This window comes from Coturnix japonica, chromosome 3 (assembly GCF_001577835.2).
Source record: "Coturnix japonica isolate 7356 chromosome 3, Coturnix japonica 2.1, whole genome shotgun sequence".
Lineage (NCBI taxonomy): Eukaryota > Metazoa > Chordata > Aves > Galliformes > Phasianidae > Coturnix > Coturnix japonica.
Window position 1 is genome coordinate 82,141,514 of NC_029518.1, and position 27,460 is coordinate 82,168,973.

The 27,460-nt window shown below is 34.4% G+C and overlaps 1 protein-coding gene across 1 annotated transcript in view; it reads left to right on the forward strand.

Moving 5' to 3' along the window:
• Positions 1-27,460, forward strand: part of CSMD1 (CUB and Sushi multiple domains 1) — an 883,217-nt gene that overhangs the window by 699,278 nt on the left and 156,479 nt on the right. Inside the window, exons 17-21 of the mRNA XM_015859302.2 lie at positions 3,994-4,181; positions 7,829-8,017; positions 11,578-11,694; positions 12,083-12,298; positions 13,663-13,851. Coding sequence (XP_015714788.1) covers positions 3,994-4,181; positions 7,829-8,017; positions 11,578-11,694; positions 12,083-12,298; positions 13,663-13,851 — 899 coding nt within the window. The remainder of the gene's footprint in view (positions 1-3,993; positions 4,182-7,828; positions 8,018-11,577; positions 11,695-12,082; positions 12,299-13,662; positions 13,852-27,460) is intronic.

A 27,460-nucleotide genomic window follows, 5' to 3' on the forward strand; every position in this document is an offset into this window, starting at 1 on the left:
GCCTGTATTTTTTAATATCCAACCTGAATCTCCCCTGACACAGCTTGAGGCCATTCCCTCTCATCCTGTCACTAGTTACATGAAAGAAGAGGCTGACCCCCAACTCACAACAACCTCTCAGGTTATTGTAGAGTGCAATGAGTTCTCCCCTGAGCCCCTCTTCTCCAGACTAAACAATCCCAGCTCCCTCAGCTGTTCCTCTAAGGCCTTTGCTCCTTCTTGGCCACCTGGGCACACTACTGGCTTATATTCACTCCATTCAGTAGGAAGTTCCAGAATTTAAGACACTGATTTTTATTTGTATTTATTTAATTTGCCCTTCTTAAAATCTTTCTATGTAAATTGCAAGCTTAATTTGTTAGTTTTGCCCTTTCAGTTTCAGATTTCTTTCCAAAGGTAGTGAAAGCGAAGAAACATCTTAGTTTTAAAATGGAGCATTTTAATTTTATAAGAGGAAACAGGTTGCATGTAGTTGCATACTTTAACAATATGACCACTATACTTCTCAGGAAATTAATAGAAAGCACAGTTTCCCGTGCCATATGGTTGAGTTGAAGAACTACATATACTGAATTTTCAGCACATGAACTTACATTTCTTTCTCAGAATTCTACAGATTTGTGTACAAATCAAATGGTGATGAAATTAAACAAAAGTTTTAAGATTCAGCATTATTAAAACAAGACTTTGGTGGTCTTTATCTAAAAATTTCAATTGCACATTATTCATACTATTAAGTACAATGGATTTGGTAGACAGGAAAGCTCCCATTGGAACGTTATGCCAGTGTTCCTGATAAGTTTTGAAAATTGTATGGCTTTACTGTTTCATAAAATAAATATCTTTAAGAATGTTATGCTTTAGGAAGCTGATGATTAAAAAAATAATATCCCTTTGCTTAATAGTTACTTTCTCCTAACATGACAGCTTTGCTACCCAGATTAAAACTTGAATAGAAAACCTGTTTATAATTTAAAAGAAACTAACTCTCCTGATTGATGTAATGTTATTAAATTACAAACCTTTATGCAAAATCAGTATCAATAATCAGTTAATCAATATTTTCCATGTATTCTGTTTAGTCTAGGGAAAATGAAATCCTCTTATATTTCACTGCATGTCTTGATATCACAGACGCAGTTGCCAGAATGAAATTTTGCACCGTACATGTGATATTCATAATGTAAATGAGCTCCCTCTTAATCTAATGAGACTTCAATATTGTTAGACAAATATCCCTTAGTAGAGTACTTAAACTCTCCAGAAATAGCAGCAGATTATAAAATAACCCCATGAATGTTTTACATTCAAACATTCTGCATTTCAGGTCACAGCTAATGCCTGGAAGGGCAACAAAAGAATAACGTCTGATTGATTTGAGTCAGAAGGAAAGAACTTAGAAGGGTAAATGCTGAATGGAAGATTTTTGTTGTTTTGAATATTGATGAAAACTCATTGGGTAGCTGTTAAAACAAGCCTCTTCAAAATCTGCCTAAATACAATTAGTTTAATATAACATTTTTTAAGACTTTTAAAAGTTCTCTTTTGACGTTTGGAGAATTTCCTATTTTTTTTTACCAACATAATTATGCTAATAGAAATTTACAAAATTGTTTAATTTACTCTTAATTAAGCCTTTTTTCTTTTTTTTTTTTTCTTTCTTTTTTTTTCCAGTGATAGTGCAAAGGTGGCTATAATACACCTACCCTTAAAAACAGAAAAGTAAACTAGAAATAAGTGTCAAGGTTTGAGATGAACTAGACTTTTATGGGCAGCAATTCTTGTAGGAGTTAGTTTAAGATTTATGTTTCCAGAAAGTCTCTAACCTATCATTGTCACACCACCCTGCTAAGAAAACTGCAGTGGGTGGCTAAAAGCACTTTATTTCTAATTAGCCCTCACAAGTACAACTGTTAAAGTAATTGAAATACTGAAGTATTGATTTTGAGTCTGCTCATAACGAGTACAAATAGAGTATTAAAACCAGACTAGTAGTATGTGTCTGTTTTCTCTATTCTGCTTCAAGGTACATCAATATATATAACTTTAAAATTATGGAAAGGTACTGAATAATTGTCAAGTACTTGAGTGATGCCCTCTGTCTATTTTGGTAATCTAAACAGTACCAGAAAACCTTCTAGATTAATAAACTTAGTATTTACACAGTTTTTTTAAGTAGTTTCTACTTCATTTGCCAGCTAGGTCAGGCATGGTTCAGGAGCTACTGTGGGCAGGCAGCCATTCATAATAAGAAATTTGAATAATATCTTCGTGTTTGAAAGGCCAGAGCATGTTAAAATATGGATGTAGGTCATTCCATATTTGCTGTCTTAAGTGTCAGAGATAAGTCCTGAGCATGCTTAATGCATTAACATGTGCACAACCATTGTTTTCCACTTTCAGAGTAGGCAGATAACAGTGAGAGCAGCCATCTTGTTTTTTGCCAGTGTACCCAAAGCATGTGATTTTGTTGAAAGTACTGCAAATCTAGAGTTTTTTAGGTAGGGAAGAAAGAACCACATGAAAAGCACAAATCAGAGTTTCCAAATAGTCATTAGTTAGGCAGATACTTTCAAATTTCTGAATGTGTTTTTGTTTTTAGGGTCTTGAGAGAGCAGGAACTATGGAAGTTACTACTTTGTATTAGTTGCACTGATGTTTATTTAACAATCACAGCTGGATTTAATGCAAATTTGATTGTAAAATGTAATGTCCTTAATGGGAAAAGATGTTCATTCTGTCATTGCTGCCTATGTAGTATGTATCTCTCCTTTTTCAAATGTTTGGTAATTTGATATTGTTGTTAATTACAAGGGCGTAGTTCTTTACTTCCAGACCCACTAAACATCTGTCTCATATTGGATAGACAACTTAAGAACATTAATTTTGAAACAAGTGCACAGAGACACAGGTTTTTGGTTTGTTTGTTTTTGTTTTTGTTTTTTTTTGCTCCAAACAGTTGAACTCTAATAAGCTCTGGGAAAATTCCTTTTCTTATACTTGATCTGAAAAATAAACATTTTATAAAAATAAAAACGTTGTGAAAAAGCATGGCCTCTTACATATCTGTAGATGTATGCAGACATGGATATCCTTGTACCTGTATATACTTTTTTAATAAGAAAATTGATGTGCAAAGGTTTAGATTTTTCAGTTCACAAGAATATTTAATATAATCACAAACTGTCTTGAAATGAATTTGATGTGAAGAAATGTCAGTCAAATTTTCGTCTACAGAAAGAGCAAATCTGAGGCACTGATTTAAAAACATCTAGTAGTGGATGGCTGCACATTCAAACATACTTTCTGAACTGGGGAAATCTGATGTGGTTTAGTGATTGAAAAAGACTTTGAGCTGTTGATTTTAAATTTTTTTATTCTTGTAAATCATTTTTCTTGTTAGTGTTCTCTTTTCCCATTATTTTCTACATTTAGATAGACAAGGAATTCTGTAATAAATTTCAGAATGAATGCTTAAATTCAGTTTAGTACTTTTTAACTTCATGGGAGAAGTAAATTATTTATAGATAGAGAACTGTGTTGGAAAAGAATGTTTGGATAAAATATTAAGCACTTGAGTATTTAAAACATCTTTTCCCAAACAACAAATATCAAATAATGAAATTGTTGAAATAAGATCATTGAAGGTGTTCCTGTAATGTCAAAATGTTTCTTCTTAATATGATAACAAGAAATTTCTCTGTAAAGGTTTCTGAGACAATTTGCAGATGTGATTTTGAAACCCAGTCATATGGTTGATCTGAAGTATATTATATGACTATGTTGTTAATTTTAATCCATATTTATATGATAGAAAAAAACAAAACAAGAAAAATGTGTAAGATCTTCCTAAATTGTTATTCTCAGTAATGAATTGCAGGTAATCCTCTGAAATTATGCAGATTTTTATATATATGATTTTGTTACTCAGTTACATGAGTTAAATTTCAAGCAGCGTTTTTATGCCTATCAGACTTACATATTTCTTTTCAGATTTCAGACTGAGGTTAATTATGATACTTTGGAAGTCAGAGATGGACCAGCTAACTCATCACCATTAATTGGGGAATACCATGGAACGCAAGCACCTCAGTTCCTTATCAGTACTGGAAATTACATGTATCTGCTGTTCACTACAGACAACAGTCGTTCCAGTGTTGGCTTCCTAATTCACTATGAGAGTAAGTCTGATATTTCTCTACATCTTTTCATTTAATTTTGAAAATAACATTCATTTTGAAAATGAGCAAAGAAAAAGTAACAAATAAATGGCAGTATTTATATTTGCATGAGGGTATAAGGGCAAATTATATTTACTCTATTTTGTAGTGACCGATAACTATGAAACCATTAGTTCATTTTGGAAAATATTACTTCATGAGTTACTGCATGTTATGCAGACTGCTTTTGGCCCTTGGTGTTTAGCCAAATGGAAAGCCATTTTAGAAACTCACCCTTCAGGGTAAAAATATGTTGATTTTCCTGTGAACTCCAGAATCATTATAACACTAGTTTCTTTAAAATTAGATACATAGAATTACATATGTTAGACTCTCAGGAGTTACTGAACTTTACATGATGGTGTAGGTATTCGTGTAGATAATGAATAGAACACATTTGTTTAGTGTAGTTAGGCTACACAAATAACATTGCTTTTTTCAGTTGTTCCAGTCTTATCTGCAGACTAACCTGACTGCAGTAAATTTGCTGTCATGTTGCATGTGTAATGATTTCCCAAACTCTTATTTTATAGCTGCATCAAAACTTGGAGGTTGTGAATGCTTTAGATTTAATGTAGCCAAGGTGGCAAGGCCACTGATTCATGTAAAGGCAAACAAATTTCCATTTTGGTCCATGGAGATCTAGTATAAGCAATCCATAGAGTCCAGGAGGCAATTCAGTTCACCATGAAATAAAGTGTAGGGGCTGTATTGAGTTGCCTAGGCACAGAGCATTAGAGCATTAGATTTTTTTTTTTTTTTTAGGTGTAGGATACCTGGTTTCTACTTGTCTAACCAGACTTATTTTCTTCATCTGTTTCATAGAATGAGCATGACTTAAACAATCTCTTAACAATCATACCTTGATATCCCATTTTTTTTTCTAATGATTTTAACTATTTGAACTGTTATATATAGATATATAGTTAATGAAACTGTATGTCTGTTGAATGCTTCATTCGTTGTATGTATCAACAGATTCAGTTCTTCTTTTGAGATCTAATGAAATCTAGCTATTTAACCAGTTTCCAAAAATTTCTTACTGTTCCCTTTGCAAAATATGCATTTTAATAATAAATGAAGAATCTAATACAGCTGGCATATCAGAAACTTGATGAATTTTGATGAAGTGTCATTATTGACAGTAAAATTTTAAGAATGCCTATCCATATATTTCAATTATGCAGCGGTGCACCACATCTTTTTTGTTTGCAAATTTGCACTTCACTTTGGATTGTGTGTTATGTTCTTCTAAAAAGAATACGATTGATTATAGGATAAAATTGTATTTGCTTATGTCATTCTTGCTGCTGTGCAGCCAAGTAAAAGACTTATTTTTTTTAGAGAAGCTACCGATTCCCTGCTCTTCTTAGGAAATACTGCATTAGGGAGAGTGGGAGAGGAAGGATGCAGGTTTCATCTAGACTTTAATCTTATATTTATTCAACCACTTGTTACAAATAGTATAATTTTTCAAACCCTGGACACACAATACATCACTTGATGCCAAAATTTCTCATGTATACTTTAATGCTGTCTTTTTAGAATCAGGACTCTCAAGATTACCATTAAGCTTGTCTTAAGTTATCTCCCATTGAGAAAGAAAAAAAAAAATCTATGTTCAAAGAAGCAATATGAAGTACTTCCTTTCAGCGCTGTGTATGTTTGCTAAACATCACATCTGAATGTTTTCCTTTTAAACTGAAGTCCTTTTTCCCACCCTGATTTTTTTTTTTTTTTTTTAAATACAGCACCACTATTTCAATTACAAAGCTGGAAGTTGCAAGGGTTACCACATCCTCTGTTGTCCTTGAAAATACCTGGAAAGTCATACTTTATTATTTCAAAACGAAATTAATATAATTTTAATTATTATATATGATTCAGAATCCCAAAACTGCGTATGTGTTGTGAAACGGGTGAAGGTGTGCTTAAAGAGGAAATAATTTTAAACTCCCTGACATGGATCTCCATTTACTGTAATATGTCTCAAAACAAAGTATATAGTTTGTGAAAAAAAATAAAAATAAAAAAATAGTGTATTGGTATTTATTTATGCCACTTTGAGTAATGAAGGTCCAGAGAAGGGCAAAGAGGCTTGTGAAGGGCTTGGAAAATCAGCCCTACGAGGAGAGGCTGAGGGAGCTGGGGCTGTTTAGTCTTTGGAAAAGGAGGCTTTTCCTGATTTTTTTTTTACCTGATTGCTCTCTTCCAGTATCTGAAAGGCGCTTACAGTAAGAGCAGGGCAAGTCTCTTCTCACTGGTGACAGAATGAGGGGAAATGGCCCTCAATGTAAGTTTAGGTTGTACATTAGGAACACTTCTTTACAGAAAGGATAGTTAAACACTGGATTAGGCTCCCCAGGGAGGTGGTTGAGTCACCATTCCTGGATGTGTTTAAGAACCGTTTGGATGTGATGCTCAGGGATATGATTTAGCAGAGTGTTGTTAGAGTTAGCTTACTGTGGTTAGGCTGAGATTAGACTTGATAATCTTTGAGGTCTTTTCTAACCTGAGTAATTCTATGATTCTGTAATTCTATGAATACGGTGTACTTAAATATTTTTTTGAGTCTATGTTAATCTATTTAAGCCAAACAAAGGGAATTTGGCTTCCCTTTCTGTAATGTGCTGTATGCATTAAGAACATGTAGTCATATTTAGAAGAATTTACTCATCTAGAATTTAAGTAGGTACCTTATGGCAGAATCCTTAACGGAAAAATAGGTGGAGGGTTTGGGTAATACTTCTCTGAGTAAGATAAAATCATTATTTTTGATGTTTTCTGTTGTAGTCCAGATTCTAATCCTCCTATCCACTCTAAAGTCTTTACTTTATGCCCTTGTGAGTCAATCTTTTCCTTTGTTTGAAACTACTTTTACTTAATTCCTAATGTTATGTTGTAGCCCTGGATAAATAGCAACCTTCACTCTAAATAATGAGTTCCCACCCCCCCCCTTGTTCAGTGTGTAGCTCCAGGTTTATTTGCCATATAATATATAGACTCTTCTACCCAGTAGAATTACTACATACTCATTCTTTCAGATAAGCATTATACAACTGTATAAGCTCTCATTACTTTCTATTTCTGATGCATTAGTTTGTATCTGTATAATTTCACAAATTTACAAGTTTTTCTTTGTTCAAGTATGTAGTTATACTGTACTGTTTGCTAAGGTGAGAAACGACTACTTCTACATAAGAAGGTTGACTTGCCCCTCTGTAACAAAAATGGAATAGATGAAATGGACTATATTGAGCAATTTATATACTAGATTTGATATGATATGACCACTAAAAGAGTGGTTAGTCACTTAAGCAGTCTCCCCAGGGCAATGGTCACGGTGCCAATCTGCTGGAGTTCAAGAAGCTTATGCACAACATTCTCAGACAGTAGGATTTGATTTGCCTGTAGTCCTGCTTGGAGGCAGGAGTTGCACTCAATAAACCATTTCAGTCCCTTTCAAGTTGGGATATTCTGTGATTCTGAATTTTATGTTAATACTTTAAACATAACATATTTCAATAGATGTAAGTGCTTAACTCTTATGTCTTTTCTGTTTACTGTCTCAAAAAGGGGGAAACACGTAACATTTTGTGTTTTTTCAGGTGTTACTCTGGAATCGGATTCCTGTCTTGACCCAGGGATTCCTGTGAATGGCCATCGCCATGGAAACAACTTTAATATCCGCTCTACAGTAACTTTCAGCTGTGATCCAGGATACACACTGAGTGATGAAGAGCCCCTAATATGTGAAAGAAACCATCAGTGGAATCATGCATTACCCAGCTGTGATGGTAAGTGTCATGTTCATCAGATGGCAGAATTCCAAGGAAATTAATCTCTTATTTTCAAGATCTAATTAAACTTATCATTGCTGCTACCTACCTTCAAGATCCGTACTTTTAAAAATTAATTTTATTGTTAATAAAGGTTTTATTTCATATCTCTGTATTAACTTTCAGTCAGTAATAACTCTAAGGAATAGTGAAATTTACAGATCTATGTATTCATTACATTAGAAATCTGCATTTCAGTAACTTCAGAAAAGGCAAGACATGGTGAAGTTGGGGAACAATAAAAAAGAAGCTCCACGTGGGGTTGAATGATGAATGAATGGAGAACTTGTGGGTGAGAATTAAGAGGCAAGCTAATATGGGTAACACCACTGTGGGAGTGTCCTTCAGACCCCCAGCTGCAGAAGAGAAAGTTGATGAAGTCTTCTACAGAGAGTTGGAAGTAGCCTTGTAACCCAGGCACTGGTTCTTACAGGAGACTTCAGTCATCCACATCTTTGGCAAAACAGCCATGCACACATGGTCCAGGAGGTTCCTGCAGTGCATTGAAGATAACTTTCTGACCCAGATCATGGAGCAGCCAACAAATACAGTTGTACGGCTGGACCTTGTTCTTACTAACAAGGAAGGAGTAGTTGAGGATGTAAAGGTTGGAGGCAGCTTGGTGGTGAAATTCAGGATCTTGTATGGAAGAAGTAAAGCAACAAGTAGGATTATAAACCTGGACTTTAGGAGGGCTAATTTTAACCTCTTTGAGAACTTATCTGGGCTAGCATATTGGAAGATAAGGGGACTGAAGAGAGCTGGTCTTTTTTTTTTTTTTTTTTTCCTGCTATGACTGCTGCTCAGGAATTCTAGACTCTGGAAATGAGAGAGTCTGGGGAATGGAAGTCTTTACCTTGGTCAAAATGAATTTGTCTAGCCAAAATAGACATAAAACCATAAACCCTTTTGGGATGTACCCATGACTACTGATGGAGTTGAATCTCTGGGAAGATTCAGGCTGGATTTTAGGAAATACTACTTTTCTGAATGAGTGGTCAAGTGCTGAAATGGGCTACATGGAAAGATGGTGGAGCCACTGACTCTGGAGGTATTCAGGGAATGGTTAGACGTTGTATTAAGGGACATGTTTTAGTGAGAACTGTTGGTGAGAGGTGGATGGTTGGACTGGATAATCTTGTAGTTCTTTTCCTACCTTGTTGATTCTATGGTTGCTGAGCCACACTCTATCATCTTTGAAATGTCACAGAGAACAGGAGGGGTGTCTGAGAACTGGAGGATAGCCAACATTGCACTGGGCTTCAAAAAAGGCAAAAAGGATGATCCAAGCATCTATTGTCCTGGAAAAATTGATAAAACAATGTGTTCTGGATGTCATCTCTAAGCATGTGGAAGAGAAGAAGGTTTTCGGGAGAAGTCATTGTGGATTCACCAAGGGGAAATCATGCCCCACCAACATGTTAGCCTTCTATGATGCCTCCTATGATGTCATGATCAGCTAGGGAGAGCAGTGAATGTTATGTACCTTGACTTCAGCAAGGCATTTGACACTGTCTTCCACGATGTCTGTGTAAAGAAGTTAAGAAAGTATGAGATTGATGAGTGGACGGTGAGGTGGACTGAGAACTAGCTGACTGGCAGAGCTTGGTGTATTATGTTGAGTCTAGCTTGGAGGCCTAAAACTAGTTGTTTACTTGACAGACTTGAGAGCTGGGCAGAGGGAAATCTGATGAGGTTTAGCCAGATGAAGTGTTGAGTCTTGAACCTAGGGAGGAATAATCATATGCATCAGTACCAGATAGGGGCTGATCTACTGAAAAGGAGCTCTGAAGAGAAGGACCTGGGTGTCCTGGTGGGCAGCAGGTTAGCTATGAGTCATCAGTGTGCCCTTGTGGCCAAGAAAGCCAGTGTTATCCTGGGGTGTGATACAAAGAGCATGGTTGACAGAGATCCTTCCCCTCTTCTCTGCCCTGGTAAGACCACATCAGAATTCTTTGTCAAGTTCTGAGCTCCCTGTTCTTAAAAGACATTATTTTCCTAGAATGAGTCTAGCAGAGGGCAATAAAGATGATTAAGGGCCCCAAGTACCTCCCTTATGAGGAAAGGCTGGGAGACCTTAGGCTCATCAGCCTGAAGAAATGGCTGAGAGAGGATATTATCACTGTTTATAAACTTCTAAAGTGAGGGAGTTGAGTCATTGGGGGCAGACTCTTTTTGGTGGGATGCAGTAGTATAACAAGGAGCAGATAGTGGACCTTATGGAGTTCCCTACTAACACAGGGAAGAACTTCTGTGTCAGAGTCATGGAGCACGGGTACAGGCTGCCTAGAGAGACTGTGGAGTCTCATTCTCTGAAGTTGTTCAAGAGCTACCTGGACACCTTCATCTGTGATCTGGAGTAGGAACCTGCTTTAGCAGGGGGCTGGACTTGATAAATGTTTACAGATCCCTTCCAGCCCCTAGAGTTCTGTGATTCTGTGAATACTGGTGGAAAAATTTAGCCATACCACCACCATCTGTCTCTGATGCTGTAGGGCACCAAAATAAAATAGGAGCCTTAGTATATTGAAAAAATATGTAAATTCAAATAATTTGAAAAGCTTTAATAATTAGCTTAGTCTAGTAAGAAATGAAAACAACTTTAGCTATAATGCCAACTTTATACCTTTATGTCTTTATAATTTGTTTCAATGTTATATATATTTCCATCTAGTTCATGACAAAGTTTATTGCTCTGTATGAGGAGGAAAACTAAAAGCAGCCTATTGCTTTGTTGTTGTATTTTAAAATATTTATTTTTTTAAATATTGGAAAAGAAACATACAAAAAAACTGGACAGCAACAAATGAGGTATAAGCATAGTCATGCTGTATTTATGAGATCAGTGAGCAATTCAGCAAAGCAAATCTTAAACTTTAATTAATTTCCCATGCAAATTTGAGTGGCTTTGCTTTAGCAAACTGGCAGAACGCATGAAATGTTTTCTGGCACATTTTTTGTGTCTTTAAGAATACCCATGAAGGTACAGTCAGAACATCTGAAAGAGTAGAAAGTACTCTTTTTTTCTTTTTTTTTTTTTTNTTCTTTTTTTTTTTTTTTTTTTTTTTTTAATATGAAATATATGCAAATAGCATAAAATGCCTTTGTGTATTGTCCAAGAAAGTTAGCTGTAAGATATTGATTTGTTAGTTAGTTTAAACACAAACAAAAGAAGATTAATTCTTCATCTTAAATGCTTGTCTTAAATGCTGTTAAAATAGGAATTCATACTCTCAATATTTAGAAACACTGTTATTTATTTAAGAGAAGAGGTTGTAGATGAAAATTAAACTCTCTGTAAAAGACTATTTTAAGAATAAATAAATATTTGTCAAATTTTATTTTCTTTCTGTCAGACAAATTAACTATAGAGATTCATACTTAGCCCTATTTTTCAGTTATTAGAGTTGTTAAAAAACTGAACAGATTTTTTTTATTTATTTTTTTTTAAAAAATAAAGAATAGGACATACTGTGTGACTTTCCCTTTCATTTCCATTATTTTTTTCTTCTTTTAAGCATTGTGTGGTGGATACATTCAAGGCAGGAGTGGAACCATTCTTTCTCCTGGTTTTCCGGATTTTTATCCAAACTCTTTAAACTGCACTTGGACTATTGAAGTGTCACATGGCAAGGGTAAGAATCTAATATGATATATGAACCTAATAAGAACTGCATATGTATATGTAATATCTGTGTTTAATGAACACAACATTTTGGTTTTGAATACATTTAAATCTTATTATTGGCTATTCTTTTGAAGTTTAACTTCCCAAAATAAATGCATCCAAATGTTGAAATGTTTCTATTTTGTCTTTATTTTGAAAAAGCAATATTCTTTTATCAGTTGAATCTAAGTTCATTTTAATGAATTTCAGATTTTGATTTCACGAATGACTTTTCCTAATGAACTTGCCATATCATTTACTTTTTACTTTCTGTGCTACCTGTGAATAATGAAACAGAATAACTTCCTGTGATTTATTTATTTATTTATTTTCCACTCTTTTTAATAATTTTATAGGTGTGCAGCTGTTATTTCATACTTTTCATCTCGAGAGCTCTCATGACTATTTGCTCATCACTGAAGATGGCAGCTTCACAGAGCCAGTAGCCAGGTTAACTGGCTCAGTCTTACCCCCTACTATTAAAGCTGGCCTCTTCGGAAACTTTACTGCCCAACTCCGATTTATATCTGATTTTTCAATTTCTTATGAAGGTTTCAACATAACATTTTCAGGTAAGATATTCTATCATGCTAAATACCCAAAAATTGTTTCCATATATATATATATTTACTATATTACTATAGACTACTATATTACTATACTACTACTATGTGTAGCCTATATCTTAGACGATCAGTGAATTCAGTGGTGAATTATTTTAAGGAATTTTCCCTGTTTCCAGAGAACTATTGAGAAAAAGTGGTTTGGAAGAAAATAGAGAAAAAAAATATGAGCAGTAATTCCTCAGAAAAAGGAAACTAATTGGAACTGTTTCAGTGAAAGGAAAGAGACTGTAAATAAGCAGTAGTGTGCTAACTCAAGATCACACACACGTTTTAATCAAAGGCTGATATTTGAATTTTTTTTAAAAAAAGAAAAGAGATATATTTATACTAATAAGCTGACTTTATTGAACAAAATAAAGCATCTTTCCATTTAATTTCTCTCATTTTGGACAATCCTGAGTAGTAGAAAGGAAGTATAAATCCTACCAGGTCGTACAGGTAAAATTCGATGTTCTGGAAATGTATGACTTAACACATCTGTACTGTACTTCTAATCCAAGAGTATCATTCCGAGTATAACAAGAATTATGGGACATATTTTGTTGTGTAAACGTGTGCTATGTACATTTTAGTAACAGTGAAGAAATAATTGCACAACGTGGTGGGCATTTGAGAGCTTCACTCTTACTACTTCTAATAATTTTAAGTTCCCATAGATTTGCCCATTATTCCTGATTCATAGTTACAAAAGAGACACAAATTCAGACACTTATAGAATTATTTTGAAAAATGTACATATATATTTGTTTCCAGTTAGGTGATGCCTGTTTTATTTCAAAAAAGCACACATATAGTTTGCTAGGTTAGAAGACAGTTTTACTTAGGAAAGCGAAGCACATTTATTGAAAATCTGGCCACGCGTCTTTCAATTCTCATGACCTTACGTTTGATTTTTTTTTAATTGTTTTATTTTTTGTTTGTTTTGTTAGATTTTCTTCATTACACAATGAATTTTTAAACTGTCTCCCTTCAAAAGCTATACAGGAGTTCAGACCAAATGAACCAAGAATAATATACTGGAGATGTAATTAAACAAAATTACAGGAAAACACTTACAGTACAAGCTGATTACAACTCTTTGAAATTAGAAAAATAAATCTAGTGTGGGTGGAATGCAATAGATACATAATTACTGTATATATTGCCATAACAGAAATATAGCGTTGGCTTTAGTAGAGAAAATGAGTCTGAAATACATGTTTTTGAAGCAGTGTGTAATGATATACTGCAACTAATTTGGCAAGCTTCCCCGCTTCACCCTATCTGGAAAACTTGTCCCATTTATATATAGTCTGTTTTGTTGTCTGCAGAATACGATCTAGAGCCGTGTGATGATCCTGGTGTTCCTGCCTTCAGCAGGCGAATTGGCTTTCAGTTTGGTGTTGGAGACTCCTTGATCTTTTCTTGTTTCCCTGGATATCGCTTAGAAGGTGCTAATAAACTTACCTGCCTGGGTGGTGGTCGGCGTGTATGGAGTGCACCTCTGCCAAGGTGTGTGGGTAGGTGGTCACATGCTTTCATTTCATTCATCAAGTCGTTATTAGCACATGGCATGTTTCAGAATACTGGGAAGAGAAGAAAGCACTTGGGTTGAAAGGGTTCAACCTATGTTGAAGATATAAGTAAAGCATGTTTCTTCTACTTAGAAAACAACAATAAGATAGAATATTTAGAACGGTGGTAGAAAATAGGATCAGAAAGTCTTGTGAGAAAAAATGTAAATATAGTAATTGAACTGTATACTTGCCCTTATTAAGATACAAACTTCATGCTTAGCCTGTCAGGATAAAAAAACAGCATTTAGAACTCTTGAGTGAAAACAGCTGGAGTAAGAGTACTCCAAATGGTTTTAAGGACTTTTTTTTTTTTTTTTTTAAATTTTTTTTAATTTTTTTTTTTTAATTATTTATAAGCTGTAAACTGCAATATAGTATTGTAAACTGTATTTTTAAATGTGCTATTGTTGAAAATCAGTAAATATATGCTCTGGTTGAGTAAAATGGTAATTTTTATTTTATTTTTTTTTTAATTTTTTTTTGTGAGAAACACATGGATTGGATTAAAAAAAAAAAAAGTACAGTACTTATATGATTTGATGAGATCATTTTATCATCACTACTTGAAGTGTACCTGATCAGCTACTATTGACATAAGGTTTCTGAAATGTCAAATAATTCCACACACCGGCCTCTAAATGAATTATCTTAAGACAGTTGTTTTAAACAAATTTTCATTTCATTAAAAAAGACACTCCCCTTAGGCTTGTTTCTTGTTCTCTACATTCTAGATATAGAGATGTATAGTGATACGTAGTATATACATCTGGAAAATGTTGTAACTCATACACTGTATATAGTCATAAAATACAAACTTTTTTTTTTATTTTTTTATTTTTTTTAAATGGCAAAACAAACAAACAAAAAAAGAGTATATGTAATTATGTTTTAATGACCTGGGTTTATGAAAGAAGAATCAGTATCATACAAAATTTTCCATTTTTTCTTAAATTGAAATTTTACATTCTAGCCTATTAACAACTAGATTATTTTTATAAAAATAACTGGCTTCTTAATGCTGTTTGACCATGAATGTTGAATAGCCAAGTGCACGTAATCATAGATCAATTTAAAGTGTGCATATTTCAGTACAAGGATACCAACATTTCCTATGTGAACCTAGCATTCTATTTTTCCCAATTTTTATGTCTGCTCAACTGTTCCATAGCTTTCCATGTGTATGAATAGGAAATTAGCTCCTTATTTTTTCTTTAAGAAAATATTACTGCTAATTATACAATAAAGTGATTCTTAATAAGTAAGCTTGATCAAGATAGCATCAGGATATATCCATGTGCATTTAAAACTAAAAATAAAACTATCCCTACTGCATGTTTATTGTTATGACTGCTAATTAGTACCATTCTTTGAAATAGCTGATTCTGATGCAATCAACCTATTAAGAGCATTAATAGAGACTATTTTTTCTAAGAAAAACACTGATATAATTTGAGAACTGTTTTCATGTTAGATGTGTACGAGTTCCAGTTATTGATAACTCTCAGTAATGTGAGTACTGAAAGCCTAGATTTCAGTGTCTGCTTTACAGTGAGATAAATCAGTCTCCAGACATCCTTTAGATGCCTAAATAAAGGTATTACTTGTACTGGAATTTAAAACTCCACGAACCTGTCAGTACGTTTTTGTTTTATGTAAGCTTCCTTTTTTTTTTTTTTTTCCCTGATATATTTGCTACTAATTTTTAAGTAATAAGATTATTTATTTGGAAAATTGTCTGCTTCCAAAATTATTACTTATTAGTACAGACATTTGTTAGAATAGGGAAAATTTATGGAGTACAATTTAATCAATATGGCTTAGTTAGGAAGAAGATATAGACTAGGAACTGTGCTAGAACCCTCTACTTGCTGACATGGCAGCTTGAGAAGCAGAGGTGATGATGCTACATTAACACTGTTCATTGATAGTTAAAACATCTTCTGCACTTTGGCCACAACAACCCCAGGCAGCGCTATAGGCTTGGGGCAGAGTGGCTAGAGGACTGTGTGGAGGAAACGGATCTGGGGGTACTGATTGATGCTCAGCTGAACATGGTAGAAATAATTGCATGCAACAGTACAGTCTGGGGGAAGATCTGCTGGAGAGGTGCTCTGCTGAGAGGTACCTGGGTGTCCTGGTGGACAACAGATTGACCATGAGCCAGCAGTGTGCCCTTGTAGCCAAAAAAGCCAATGGCATACTGGGGTGTATAAAAAAGAACGTGTCCAGCAGGTCAAAGGAGGTGATCCTCCCCTCTACTCTGCCCTGGTGAGGCCTCATCTGGAATATTGTGTCCAGTTTTGGGCTCCCCAGTACAAAAGAGGGCCACTAAGATGGTGAAGGGCCTGGAGCATCTCCCCTATGAGGAGAGACTTAGGAACTGGGTCTGTTTAGCCTTGAAAAAAGAAGGTTGAGAGGGGACTTGATCCAGGTTTATAAATACCTGAGGTGTGGGAGCCATAGTGGTGAGTCTGGTCTCTTTTCAATAGTGCGTGGGGATAGGACTAGGGGTAATGGATGAAAGTACAGCATAGGAAGTTCCACACAATGTGCGGGAAGAACTCTTTACAGTGAGGGTGACGGAGCACTGGAACAGGCTGCCCAGGGAGGTGGTGGAGTCTCCTTCTCTGGAGATATTTAAGACCCGCCTGGACGCCTACCTGTGCGACATGGTGTAGGGAACCTGCTTTGGCAGGGGGGTTGGACTTGATGATCTCTAGAGGTCTCTTCCAACCCTACAATTCTGTGATTCTGTGACAGTGTGCCTGGCGGCCAAGAAGGCCAACGGCATCCTGGCCTGCATCAAAAACAGTGTTACTAGCAGGAACAGGGAGGTAATTGTCCCCCTGTACTCGGCATTGGTGCGGCCGCACCTTGAGTACTGTGTTCAGTTTTGGGCCCCTCACTGCAAGAAAGACATTGTGGCCCTGGAACGTGTTCAGAGGAGGGCTACAAAGCTGGTGAGGGGTCTGGAGCACAGGCCTTACGAGGAGCGGCTGAGGGAGCTAGGATTGTTCAGCCTGGAGAAGAGGAGGCTCAGGGGAGACCTTATAGCTCTCTATAACTTCCTGAAGGGATGTTGTAGTGAGCTGGGGGTTGGCCTCTTCTCTCGTGTAATCAGTGATAGAACTAGAGGGAATGGTTTTAAACTGCGTCAGGGGAGATTCAGTCTGGACATTAGGGTGTATTACTTTTCGGTAAGAGTAGTCAGGCATTGGAATGCACTGCCCAGGGAGGTGGTGGAGTCACCGACCATGGGAGTGTTCAAGAAACACTTGGATGTGGTGCTGAGGAATATGATTTAGCCAGGAAGTATTGGTAATGGTTGGACTAGATGATCTTCTAGGTCTTTTCCAACCTTGATAATTCTGTGATTCTGTGAACATCAGTGTGTTATCAACACTTTTTTTTTTCTTAGATCCAAACTAATAGCACGATATGAGTTACTATGAATGAAACTGACTTTATCCTAGCCCAAAACAGTAGATATGTACAACGCTTTCTCCTGTGGAAACAATTCTCCATACTTCAGCTATCTGTTGAATCCTCCATGATTCTCTATACCAACTGGACCTACCATTCTCCTGCGTTTGGAAGAGCTTTTCTGTGGTTTTAACTAGTGATTCTGTCAAAACTGATTCATACATCCTACAGTGAGAACTGTCTGCACTACCAACAGTATAAAAATCGCACACATGATCTTTTCAAGGAAAAAAAAAAATTGGCTGCCTACTTTTCTGGAACTGTTCTTCAGTATGTGTTTTTTTTAAAAGCGTATTCACAGTGTCCTCTTCCACTCTGCTCCTCAAAATTTAGTGGAATTGACAGTATTGTGAGGTTGAGAGGAGGAACTGAGAGAGAGAAACACTCTGCATCACTTTAATTTTGTTGTGATGCTCAGAATGGAATACAGTCACAATAAAGATACCCTCCTAGCAAACCTGGTACAAGACTACCAGGAAAATATATATGCATGGTGTCTTGGTTTTGTACTGAAACAGCTTGTCACCTATATGTTTGTCAGCATAGCCATCTGGCACATAGCTGTAATAAGTGTGCTTGTCTATGTGTTGTGGGATTCATTTTCCAAATTTACTTCTGAATAATTTGATTACAGTATAGAATTGCTTTTTGTCTTTGTAAGTAGGCTTTTTATGGTTTTTAGCTAAAAACAATCTACTGGAATACACACAAGCTTCTCCTGATTGTCTTTTGTCTAGTTGAGATTTAGAAAGAGAAAACAATGATCTTGCTTTCCTCCTTCATTGACATCTTATCCTGTATTATTATTCATTGTTTTATTGTTATGATAGCTTCAATTAGTATTCTAGTGTTTTTTAGAAACGCATGTATATTTTTCGAAAACACTCATTTGATTACTAATTGTGGTTAAGAATTGTTATTGACACTGCATCCACATATATAATTTATTCCTATTTTACCACTTGCTTTTAAGTAGTTTAAAATGTTTATGTACATTTATACTAATTTTCTGTGAACAAAATTGCCCAAATTACTCTTCCAGTAATAGCTCATTTTTTCTCTACCTATAATTATGCAATTCTATTACAGTTTCACTTTTATTTCACAGTTGACTACTTTTTCATGCGGACAAAACCCAGCTTTTGCTGAATTGGTTCCCCTAGATTACAGATCCAAGAGCAATGCCGATAGGCGGTTATGCAGTTTTACGTATCTCCTGAACTATGCCAGCCTCAGGAGCTTAATGAATCTTGGGGTCCAGAAATGAGGTGCAAGTGCTGTCCATTCCAAAGTTAAAGTCTGTCTAAAGGAGACTTGCAATTGTATTTCTGTCTTCTCGTCTGCACTGAATTTTTAAATGTTAATCACACCATTTATTTGGAAAATCTGTTATAAAGGCAGATACCCTACATCTCATATTTAAAAATAAATAAGTAAATAATCTATTTATTTAAACATATATTTCCTACGTTTCTGTTTGTTTTATGTCAGCTTAGTCAGGAGCTTTCTACCACTCTATATTGTAAAGTTGTGCTTTGGTTAAAAAACAGAAGAGTTCTAAATTAAAAGAAACATTTCTGTAAATGATTTATTATTATTATTATTATTTTCATTTGAAAATAACCATTCAGTGAACCATCAAGACTGGCAATAGATCTAGAATGCAGAAAACACTCCCTATTCTATTCTGCAATTCTCCCCTGACCTCCCTCTACAAAATACATCCTTCCAGCTCAGTGCCATAGTTCACAGGTCTCACTGTCATGCTGCAGTGAAGAGCTCTGTCCTTGCCCTTATGAACTTCCCATTTCCTTCTACACAATCTGAAAGCTTTATTGGAGTTCTTACTATTTAAATGATTTATTTTTTTTTTTTTGGATACCAATGGCAGGTATCTTCTCTGATATGACAAAAGGGTAAGATGTGAGCAAAAGCAGAAATGTAACAAAATGAATGAATATATACACATTTTCATAGATAGGTGGTTGGCAAGTAGGGGCAGTTTTGAATGTATATATCAGATGTAAATATAAATCATCACCTAAATATGTTTTGAAATAAAACATCATTTCAACATTTACAATGATCCTCTGATGGGTAAGAATGTGTTGTTTAGATTTAGTACTGATAAAATTCTGAATCACAGAATTACTCAGGTTGGAAAAGACCTCAAAGATCAAGTCCAACCACAGCCTAACCATAGTGCTCTAACAACCCTCTGCTAAATCATATTTCTGAGCAGAGCTGAAAGATTTCAGCCCTGCCTACCCACTTGCCAAAGATGACAAGGTCACTAATTATTGAAGGAAATGTTTGGAAAATTGATTGTCAAGACCTTTACAGTGAGAAGTACAGTGCCCAATTACTTTATAATTCAACCTCCGAGGGGCACAATACAATAAGTGTACATTTATTAGATCACAGAATATGTATTTTGCTGTAAGACAAGTTTAGGTAAAAAAAAAAAAGGTAAATTTATTTTGTTCCATCATATTCAGTAACATTAACTGCAAAATTGAATCAGTAGAAATTATTGAGAAAATATGATTGATGTTATTTACTACTAATTTTCATTTTTCCTGCTTAATACCTTGGCTAATGTCAGTGGTCTTTACCCTCTCTACTTAGCACTGTGGCAAAAAATGCTATCCTTCTTACCAGAAGAAGTTTGGTTTTGTCTGTAAAGACGCAGAACTTTGATGATCTCTTCTTAGGCGTTAGGACATCATATAGGAATTGGAAGGGGAATTTGACTATGCTTTTCATCTCCCTGTTCCTTAACTTGAATTTCCATTTTGTTGCCTAATATGCATGCTGCTTCTGTCTGTTTGCCTGGATTTTCTTTGTTCAGTGTCTCCCTAAGAAACTGTGTTAAATTTTGTTCCAGGATAATAAGTCTTGAAAATATCATCTTTACAGTGATTTATTCATTTCAAAGGAGCCTTGTATGGTATACACATCATAAAGCGTAAATTACTTATAAGATAAAATTGGCTTTGAGATTGTTCTGGTTTTTTTTTCTTTTTTTTTTTCTTTTTTTTTTTTTTTTTTCTTTTCCTTTTTTTTTTTTTTTTTATGGAATGTTCAATAATAAGCTGTGAAAAACAAGAATAAAGCTGAAAACAACAATTACTAAACGTTTTCATTTCATACAAAAGTGGCACTGCTCTTTCATTACATTTTACATGGCTCTTGCTTTTTAATGCTGCATTAATACTTACAGTGAGTAAATTTCTCACTGTGGTATCGTTCACTGACACTTACATTAATATCATTCATTTATCACGTTCAGTTGTTATAGTAAATAATACATGAATAATTAATGATAGGGTGCTAAAATAAATTGCTGACACTTAAGAAGTTGTTTCTCTTTAACAATTTCGTTAGTATTCATTGCAAAACCACCAATTGCAATTAAAATACTGTAATGTTGATTTAATTTCCATGGAGACTGGAACGTAAGTAGGAACCTTGTTAGCCTGAATAGCTTGGGAGATTCCTTTGAGACCCTTGAGATTTGGCATGCACTGTTTTCTTTAAATTTGCTGTAGCATAAAATTTAAATCTGAAGTTTGCTTTTGAGGCATCAAACTAAGCTTAAGAATTGCTATTCATATTTAGGTGGTTAATGCAGAGAACACACTACATGGGGCCACTCAAGTAGATATTTTAACATTTGTAATTGAATGTATAAGTCCTCAGATTGCACTAAGGATGTTCTTGTATGCAGGATCCACTGTATGAACTTCATATTTAACTGCTGTCACATTTAATTTGTTAAATTTCTTACAGCATCGAACATATTTAGTAAAGTTATTTAATAGCATTTTATTTGTTATTTAATAACATTGAAAATTCCTGCTTATTCATTTTATGATGTTGTGCTTTTACAGGTGCAATAGAGTTTTCTGTCGCTGTCAGAAAACTGGACATGTGTTCAAGTTAGCATTTTGAGTGTTACTGTCAATCTTCAAAATAAGGTGCAAATTAGTACTTACAGATTTAGGTGTCTGTATAAATCTGAGAATCTAATATCAGCTGGTGCATAGTGGCCATTCTGAATCTATTTTCAAAATGAAGGAGTTGTTTGGATATGAAGCATACTCACCTTAATATGTGACCTGGACATGAAATTTTAATTGTCTGTAGTCATAAGGTACGAGAACTGTTCTAAGTCTTTCTTTTACCTTCTTTCTTTGTTTTGAGGTTGTGGATACTGCTAATTTTTTTCCTCCTGATAAGATAAATACTGTAGAGATGGTATTTCCATATTCCATTATTAGATAGTACCGGAAAGAGAGAGACAGAAAACAAAAGACTAACAAAAAACAAAAAAAACAAACAAAAAAAATAATAATAAAAAAAAAAGGGAGTCTTTGTCTTTGATTCTGCCTCTAATCCCCAATTATCATAATAGGATTCATTCTGAGAACCTGGGTTGTGTCTTATGTCAGTGAAATATGGATTGAAAGCTTAATATGCAGACCTCAGAAAGAACTTTAGTGCTCTTTAGTCTTTCCTTTCTAACTCCATTATTCTTCATAATGGGATGGCACAGAAAAATGTGAAGATATTTGTTTGCAATGCAATGTTTCAGTAAGTAAGATTTTCTAATCTCACTGCCATGATACTGGTGTTGCTTAAGGAACATAAGGAGAGACTTATTTGTAAATGTTTTATTAGTGTGATCTATTGCTGATGACATCCCTTGATTTGAAATCTATCTTGCTGAAAAAATAGAGGGGGAAAAAAAAAAAAAAAAAAAAAAAGTCATTTCTGAGCACCAGCTGGTAAGAGGAAGAATACTGTAGGCAAACAAATATTTCTCCAATAAGAGTGGTGGCAACAATGATGATTTCAGTAATGACAGCAAAGCCAACTTCTTGCTTTCTCTGTAGTATGTTTCTGTTTCTAAGCGGACCTGCTCAATCTCCTCACAGGCTGTCTTTGATGCTATTAGCACTGAAAACAGCAGAGGGCAATAGTGTGAGTGTTCCAGGCTGACTTGTTAAGTTTGTGCATGCCTATTGTTCTTTATAGTAAAAAGTTGCTAACTTTATTCTGATATGAATTTAAAAGCTTGATCCAGCAGGTTTGCAGTGAGGTAAACTTGGTGTTTTTTTGTAGGCTAAAACCAATGGGACAAAAAGTGAGAAGTAGGGGAAATCAGTACAATTTAATCATCCATGATGCACACTTTTTGGGAGAAACCCAGTACAAAAGTGATTTAGAATTTGCCAGTGCATGTTGAAAACAAGAGCATTTGTGATACCAGAATGAAGACACTGACACAGCCTAGCAATGTGCAGATAGAAGGTATGGGGCTCAGAGGTGAAAGTCTGCCTGAAGAATTGGAGATGAAGCATTATAAAGGTTAAGGCATAGTTCAAGAGAGGTGCTTTGCAAATTTCACATATGCTTTGGTTTTATGTGGCATTCATCTGAATAGGAATCTTCATCTCCTTGCATTGCTCCTGGGTTTGTATCTGAAGGTGTGCTTGAAAGCAATCATACTGTATGTGCAATACTAAAACCGTATGCATAGGCATGGGCTTTAGAGCCTTCTCAATCAGTCAATTAGTTTAATTACCAACTGTCTGAGATCAACTTGTTCTCATGTTTTATGACCTGCTGCATTATTTTGTAAAAACAAAGATATTCTGTACTCAGTAGAAGGGCTTTGCAACATGGAAGCCTTTAAACTGACAACATACTACTTTTATTTGATCTCTGCATTGAAGATCTGTTTAAAATCCTGTCGAATCTTTTAGCAAGGTGTATGAAAAAGTAGTAAACTTTTGCATTAAACAGAGTTATTGTTACATTTTTACATGAACTGTATTTCAAAGCCTTTCAAGAATATGGATTTATTTTTGCTTTATAGCACCTGTGTTCATATTCAGGAAGTGTTTGATGATCTTCAAAAGATCTGCCTTCCACAGTCTCCTTTTTATCCTGCTATAAGTGAAACAATGAAAGAAGAAAAATAAAGTTATTTATGTAAATAGAATTTAAGTGACTTTATTAAGCAAAAGAACAAAGAATGGAGTCAAGCGCCTGTTCCAGACCGATGTCTCTGCCTTCAATACAATGAAAGAATAGTTTAATAAGGCATCATTTTTCTGGTCCTTGACATATAACCTCAACAATGTTATACAAGCTAATCAGAAACTACTGAAAATAAAGCATATGTCCTCTAAAACTTCTTACTTGTGGATTTAGGTCTTACACACTAGTAGTATTATCCATGGAATTCAGAGGTAGATATTTTTTATTCCATAACAAATAATAAAATTAACTTTGAAAGAGACTCGAGGCTCAAAAGTTGTAATAAGGAATTAGGTTAATCTGCTTTTATCTGCTTGTCACATTTTGAAAAATAGACTCAACATCAGACAAATGACCTTTCCATTTAGATGCTGCAGTTTGTAAACTTTCAGGGTTTACCAAATTTTGAGTCTAAATTAGAGACAAAGCACTGATAAATGCAAAGCAAATTTAGTTTACATATTTGCTTGCTTAAGCTCTGTTACAAGCCACATAGATGACATTAACTTTTAAAACTACTACTAACAAATCTATGCAGGGAGTTGGGAACTTCAGATTTTAGATTAACTATTTGTTCCTCAGAAACAAAAAGCACAAACCTCTGTCACAATATGAGCACATCTTTCCAAAAGTTAGTTAAATGGAATTAGTATCCATTACAATTCAGTTGGAACACAGTTTAGCTGCACAAATAAGAGTGTGTTCTTAAAGAAGGTCATTATCTCAGGCTCTTCATGCTCAGCTAAGAATGCACTGAAAACATCAGAAAGGCATCTTCTGTTCCTAAAATACAGATATTTAAAATCTAATGTATAATAATGGGAACAATCATACATATTTCTTTCTTTAAAATGTTTTAATGGTTGTTTTATAATTCTCATTCAAATTTGAGAACTGTATTACCTGGGATACTTAATGTGAGTTGGCACTTTAGGTATCTCACATGAGAGAACATAATCGTTCAGTGCTATTTCAGTGTTTAGATTCTAATTCCTTTATAGTTTAAACAATGATTCATATTTAAATCATTCTAACTTTTTACTTAATAGTCTTTTTTCAGTTACTCAGGCCCCTTTAATACCAAAACAACCTCTTAATTTTGTGTATCTTGTTAGAGCAATACCAGGTACTGTTTTATGTTTTTTCTACCAGAACATATGCTTCTTTCTTTATCTCAGCCTCAAAAAACATTTTCTGTGAGTTTTGACAGTTGTCCTGTATCTTCCCCTTGTATAATTTTGCTCAAAACAGGCTAAATCTCTGGATTACTGTTTTTGTTGTTGTCTGTTTTGTTTTGACAAATAATGTGTTTAAAATATATAACCTAAAATGCATGTCATATAAATTAAAGTGACAAGTGTTTTTTTCTTTTTGAAGATTTAAGGGACACTGACCATGTTGATAGGAAAATATATATTTCAATTTATTTTGCATCTTGCAAAAGCAAAGGTGTAATTAGAGGAAATCTGGAAGCTGTTGTACACAGTAGAGATGTGAATGACAAATGAAGTTCTCTGTAGCTGAATACAGACATCTTTAAGGATCACTTAATAAGATTTGTCTGTTGAACTAGAGGTTGTTTTTTTTTTGTTTTTTTTTTTTTTAATTATTATTTTTCAGTTACTGAAAGTGGGTGAGTTGAATCTCTTCCTTACTTAAAGATTTCATAGTTTAATATTTCAACAAGACAAAATTTGCTTAAAATTCCAACAGAAGAGAAATAGTTGATTTTAGGTGACACATATTTTGGTTGCTTGTGTTAATTACTCAGTGAAAAACGTTTATTAGTACTATTTACTGTAGATAATTTATTAGAATAAATAACATGGCATTTCCTGTACCACTGAGTAAAAGGGTTTTCATGTTGATGAACACTCATGCTGCATATTGTTGTTCATGGTTGCTCTTCTAAGTTTCTAAACTCTTATGCATTTCTATATTGCATTGTGAAGGAAAGGTCAAGCTGATGTCCCTATAGCATAAGATGCTTTGAGTATCTGGGCATTGATCATGAATGAAAGATATTTTAGGTTTTGGGGCACAAGATCTTGTGAAGTTCCAGACAAAGACTAAAAGATCTGAAGGTCTGGAGTGAAGTGAATCCTCCATGGATTGGGCTAACATTTATCTGAAAATAAACTAATAAATAAATAAATCCTTTAAACCTCCTCCAGACAAAGAAATTGGGAGATCGAGTTGGTGATTTACTGGCAGATATGAAATGTGTTGAGAAGCTTAACAAGAACAACCTCTTGGTGTGATTAAGAAGGAAATGTCAGGTTATGATATTTTCAGGTTATCTGAGAAAAAGTAAAATGCACTTTTAAGAGAATGCACTTGGATAGGACAGGTTGTCCGTATGAGTGCTGACTTAATTTAAAAGAATTTTGCACTGTAACTGAATTTCAATAAATAACTACTTGATTGCAACTGAAAGCAGCAATCTTTCTGGAGGAAGTAACATACTTTAGAAGGGTAGTAATATTACATTAATATATATTCTAACCTTTATTATCCTTGATTTGTCTATCAGCATCATTACTCACAGATACAAACTGCCATAGTATTGAAATTTGAACAGTACAGCTATCTGAGGTTTTGGTGGTTGGCTAACTTACATCACTCTGCTTTCTATTAAGAAAGGAGAATATGAATCTCTCCTTTAAATTAGAAACTGATTTCTGACTTATCTGTTAAATCAAGAACACTGAGCCACGTTACAGTAAATTTCCTTCTTCATCTCACATAAGAGAACAAACATAGAGGATAAATACTCCAAGACTGGCTTTTTTCCTTCTTTATACCATTCCTCTTTCTTTCCACCTTTTCATGCATTCCTCGCAGCCTCCTTCTACTTCATCTTTTTCCTTCCTGTTTTTCTTTGCTTTTACTGAAGAGAGAAAGTACAGAATAATTCATTGGCTTCAGTCTCTTCAAAAGTGAAAAGCACATAACTTTGATCATGTGTGTCAAGGCCTCTGACATTCAAATCCAAGCTTTTTAGATATTTGATATGTAAATATGAAGCATGCATAATTCCCTGAATAAGTTTAAAATAATTTATTTATTTTCAGAAATATCTTTCTTGTGTTTTTTCATACTGTATTTTCAGAATGATTCTTTACACATAAACTATACTCATGTTCACCTAAAATTGTAAATCCACACTTCCAAAAATGAATATCATAGTGTCCTATAAGCCTTAAGGATCTTTTTAAAATTTGCAGTAAAAAATAAAGAAAGAGACATTTTTAAACAATCACCTCTTTTTCTCTAAAAAAATCGGTTGATTTATGATTATATATTAATGTCATCCTACTTGAATTATGTATGCAAAACTCTCAATAAAGTCTGAATGACGATTAAGTCAAAACCTGGATTCACTATGATATATTTTATCCTTAGACTGAAAAATGAGGCATAAATAATAAAATTCATAGAATCATAGAATCACCGAGGTTGAAAACACCTAAAAGATCATCCAGTCCAACCATTAAACTTAACTGTTACCTTGACTGAGACTTTTATGAAGTGTATTTAGGCCATTTTTAATCACTTTGAATATTTTTTGGACACTGTATTGCTATTCTTGATTATTTCTTTGAATGTTTTCATTTCTGTGATGAAATATACATTTCAGATTTGGAATAGACTTTATTTAGAGCACAACCTGTGCCAACTGGCTGAAACACATCATTCTTCTTCTACTTTACTCTTCTTTATTTAACAGTAACTAAAACTCTGCTAAAAGTGTCTCTAAGTTTATGATACAGGTGGTTCTGAAAAGGACTCTCCCACTGTTTACCTAATAAAAGAAGGGAGCTGTTTGGCACTGCCTAATATCAATAACAGTTGATTGATTGATTGATTGATTTGTTTATTTATTTATTTATTTCTGTGTGTGTTATGTCTAGTAAAATGCTATTTGAATACTTTTGATTTATTGCCAAACTACTTTATCTCTCTGTTTTTTCTAGTTCTTATTTTAACAGAATAATTTTATGAATTTTTTATGAAATTC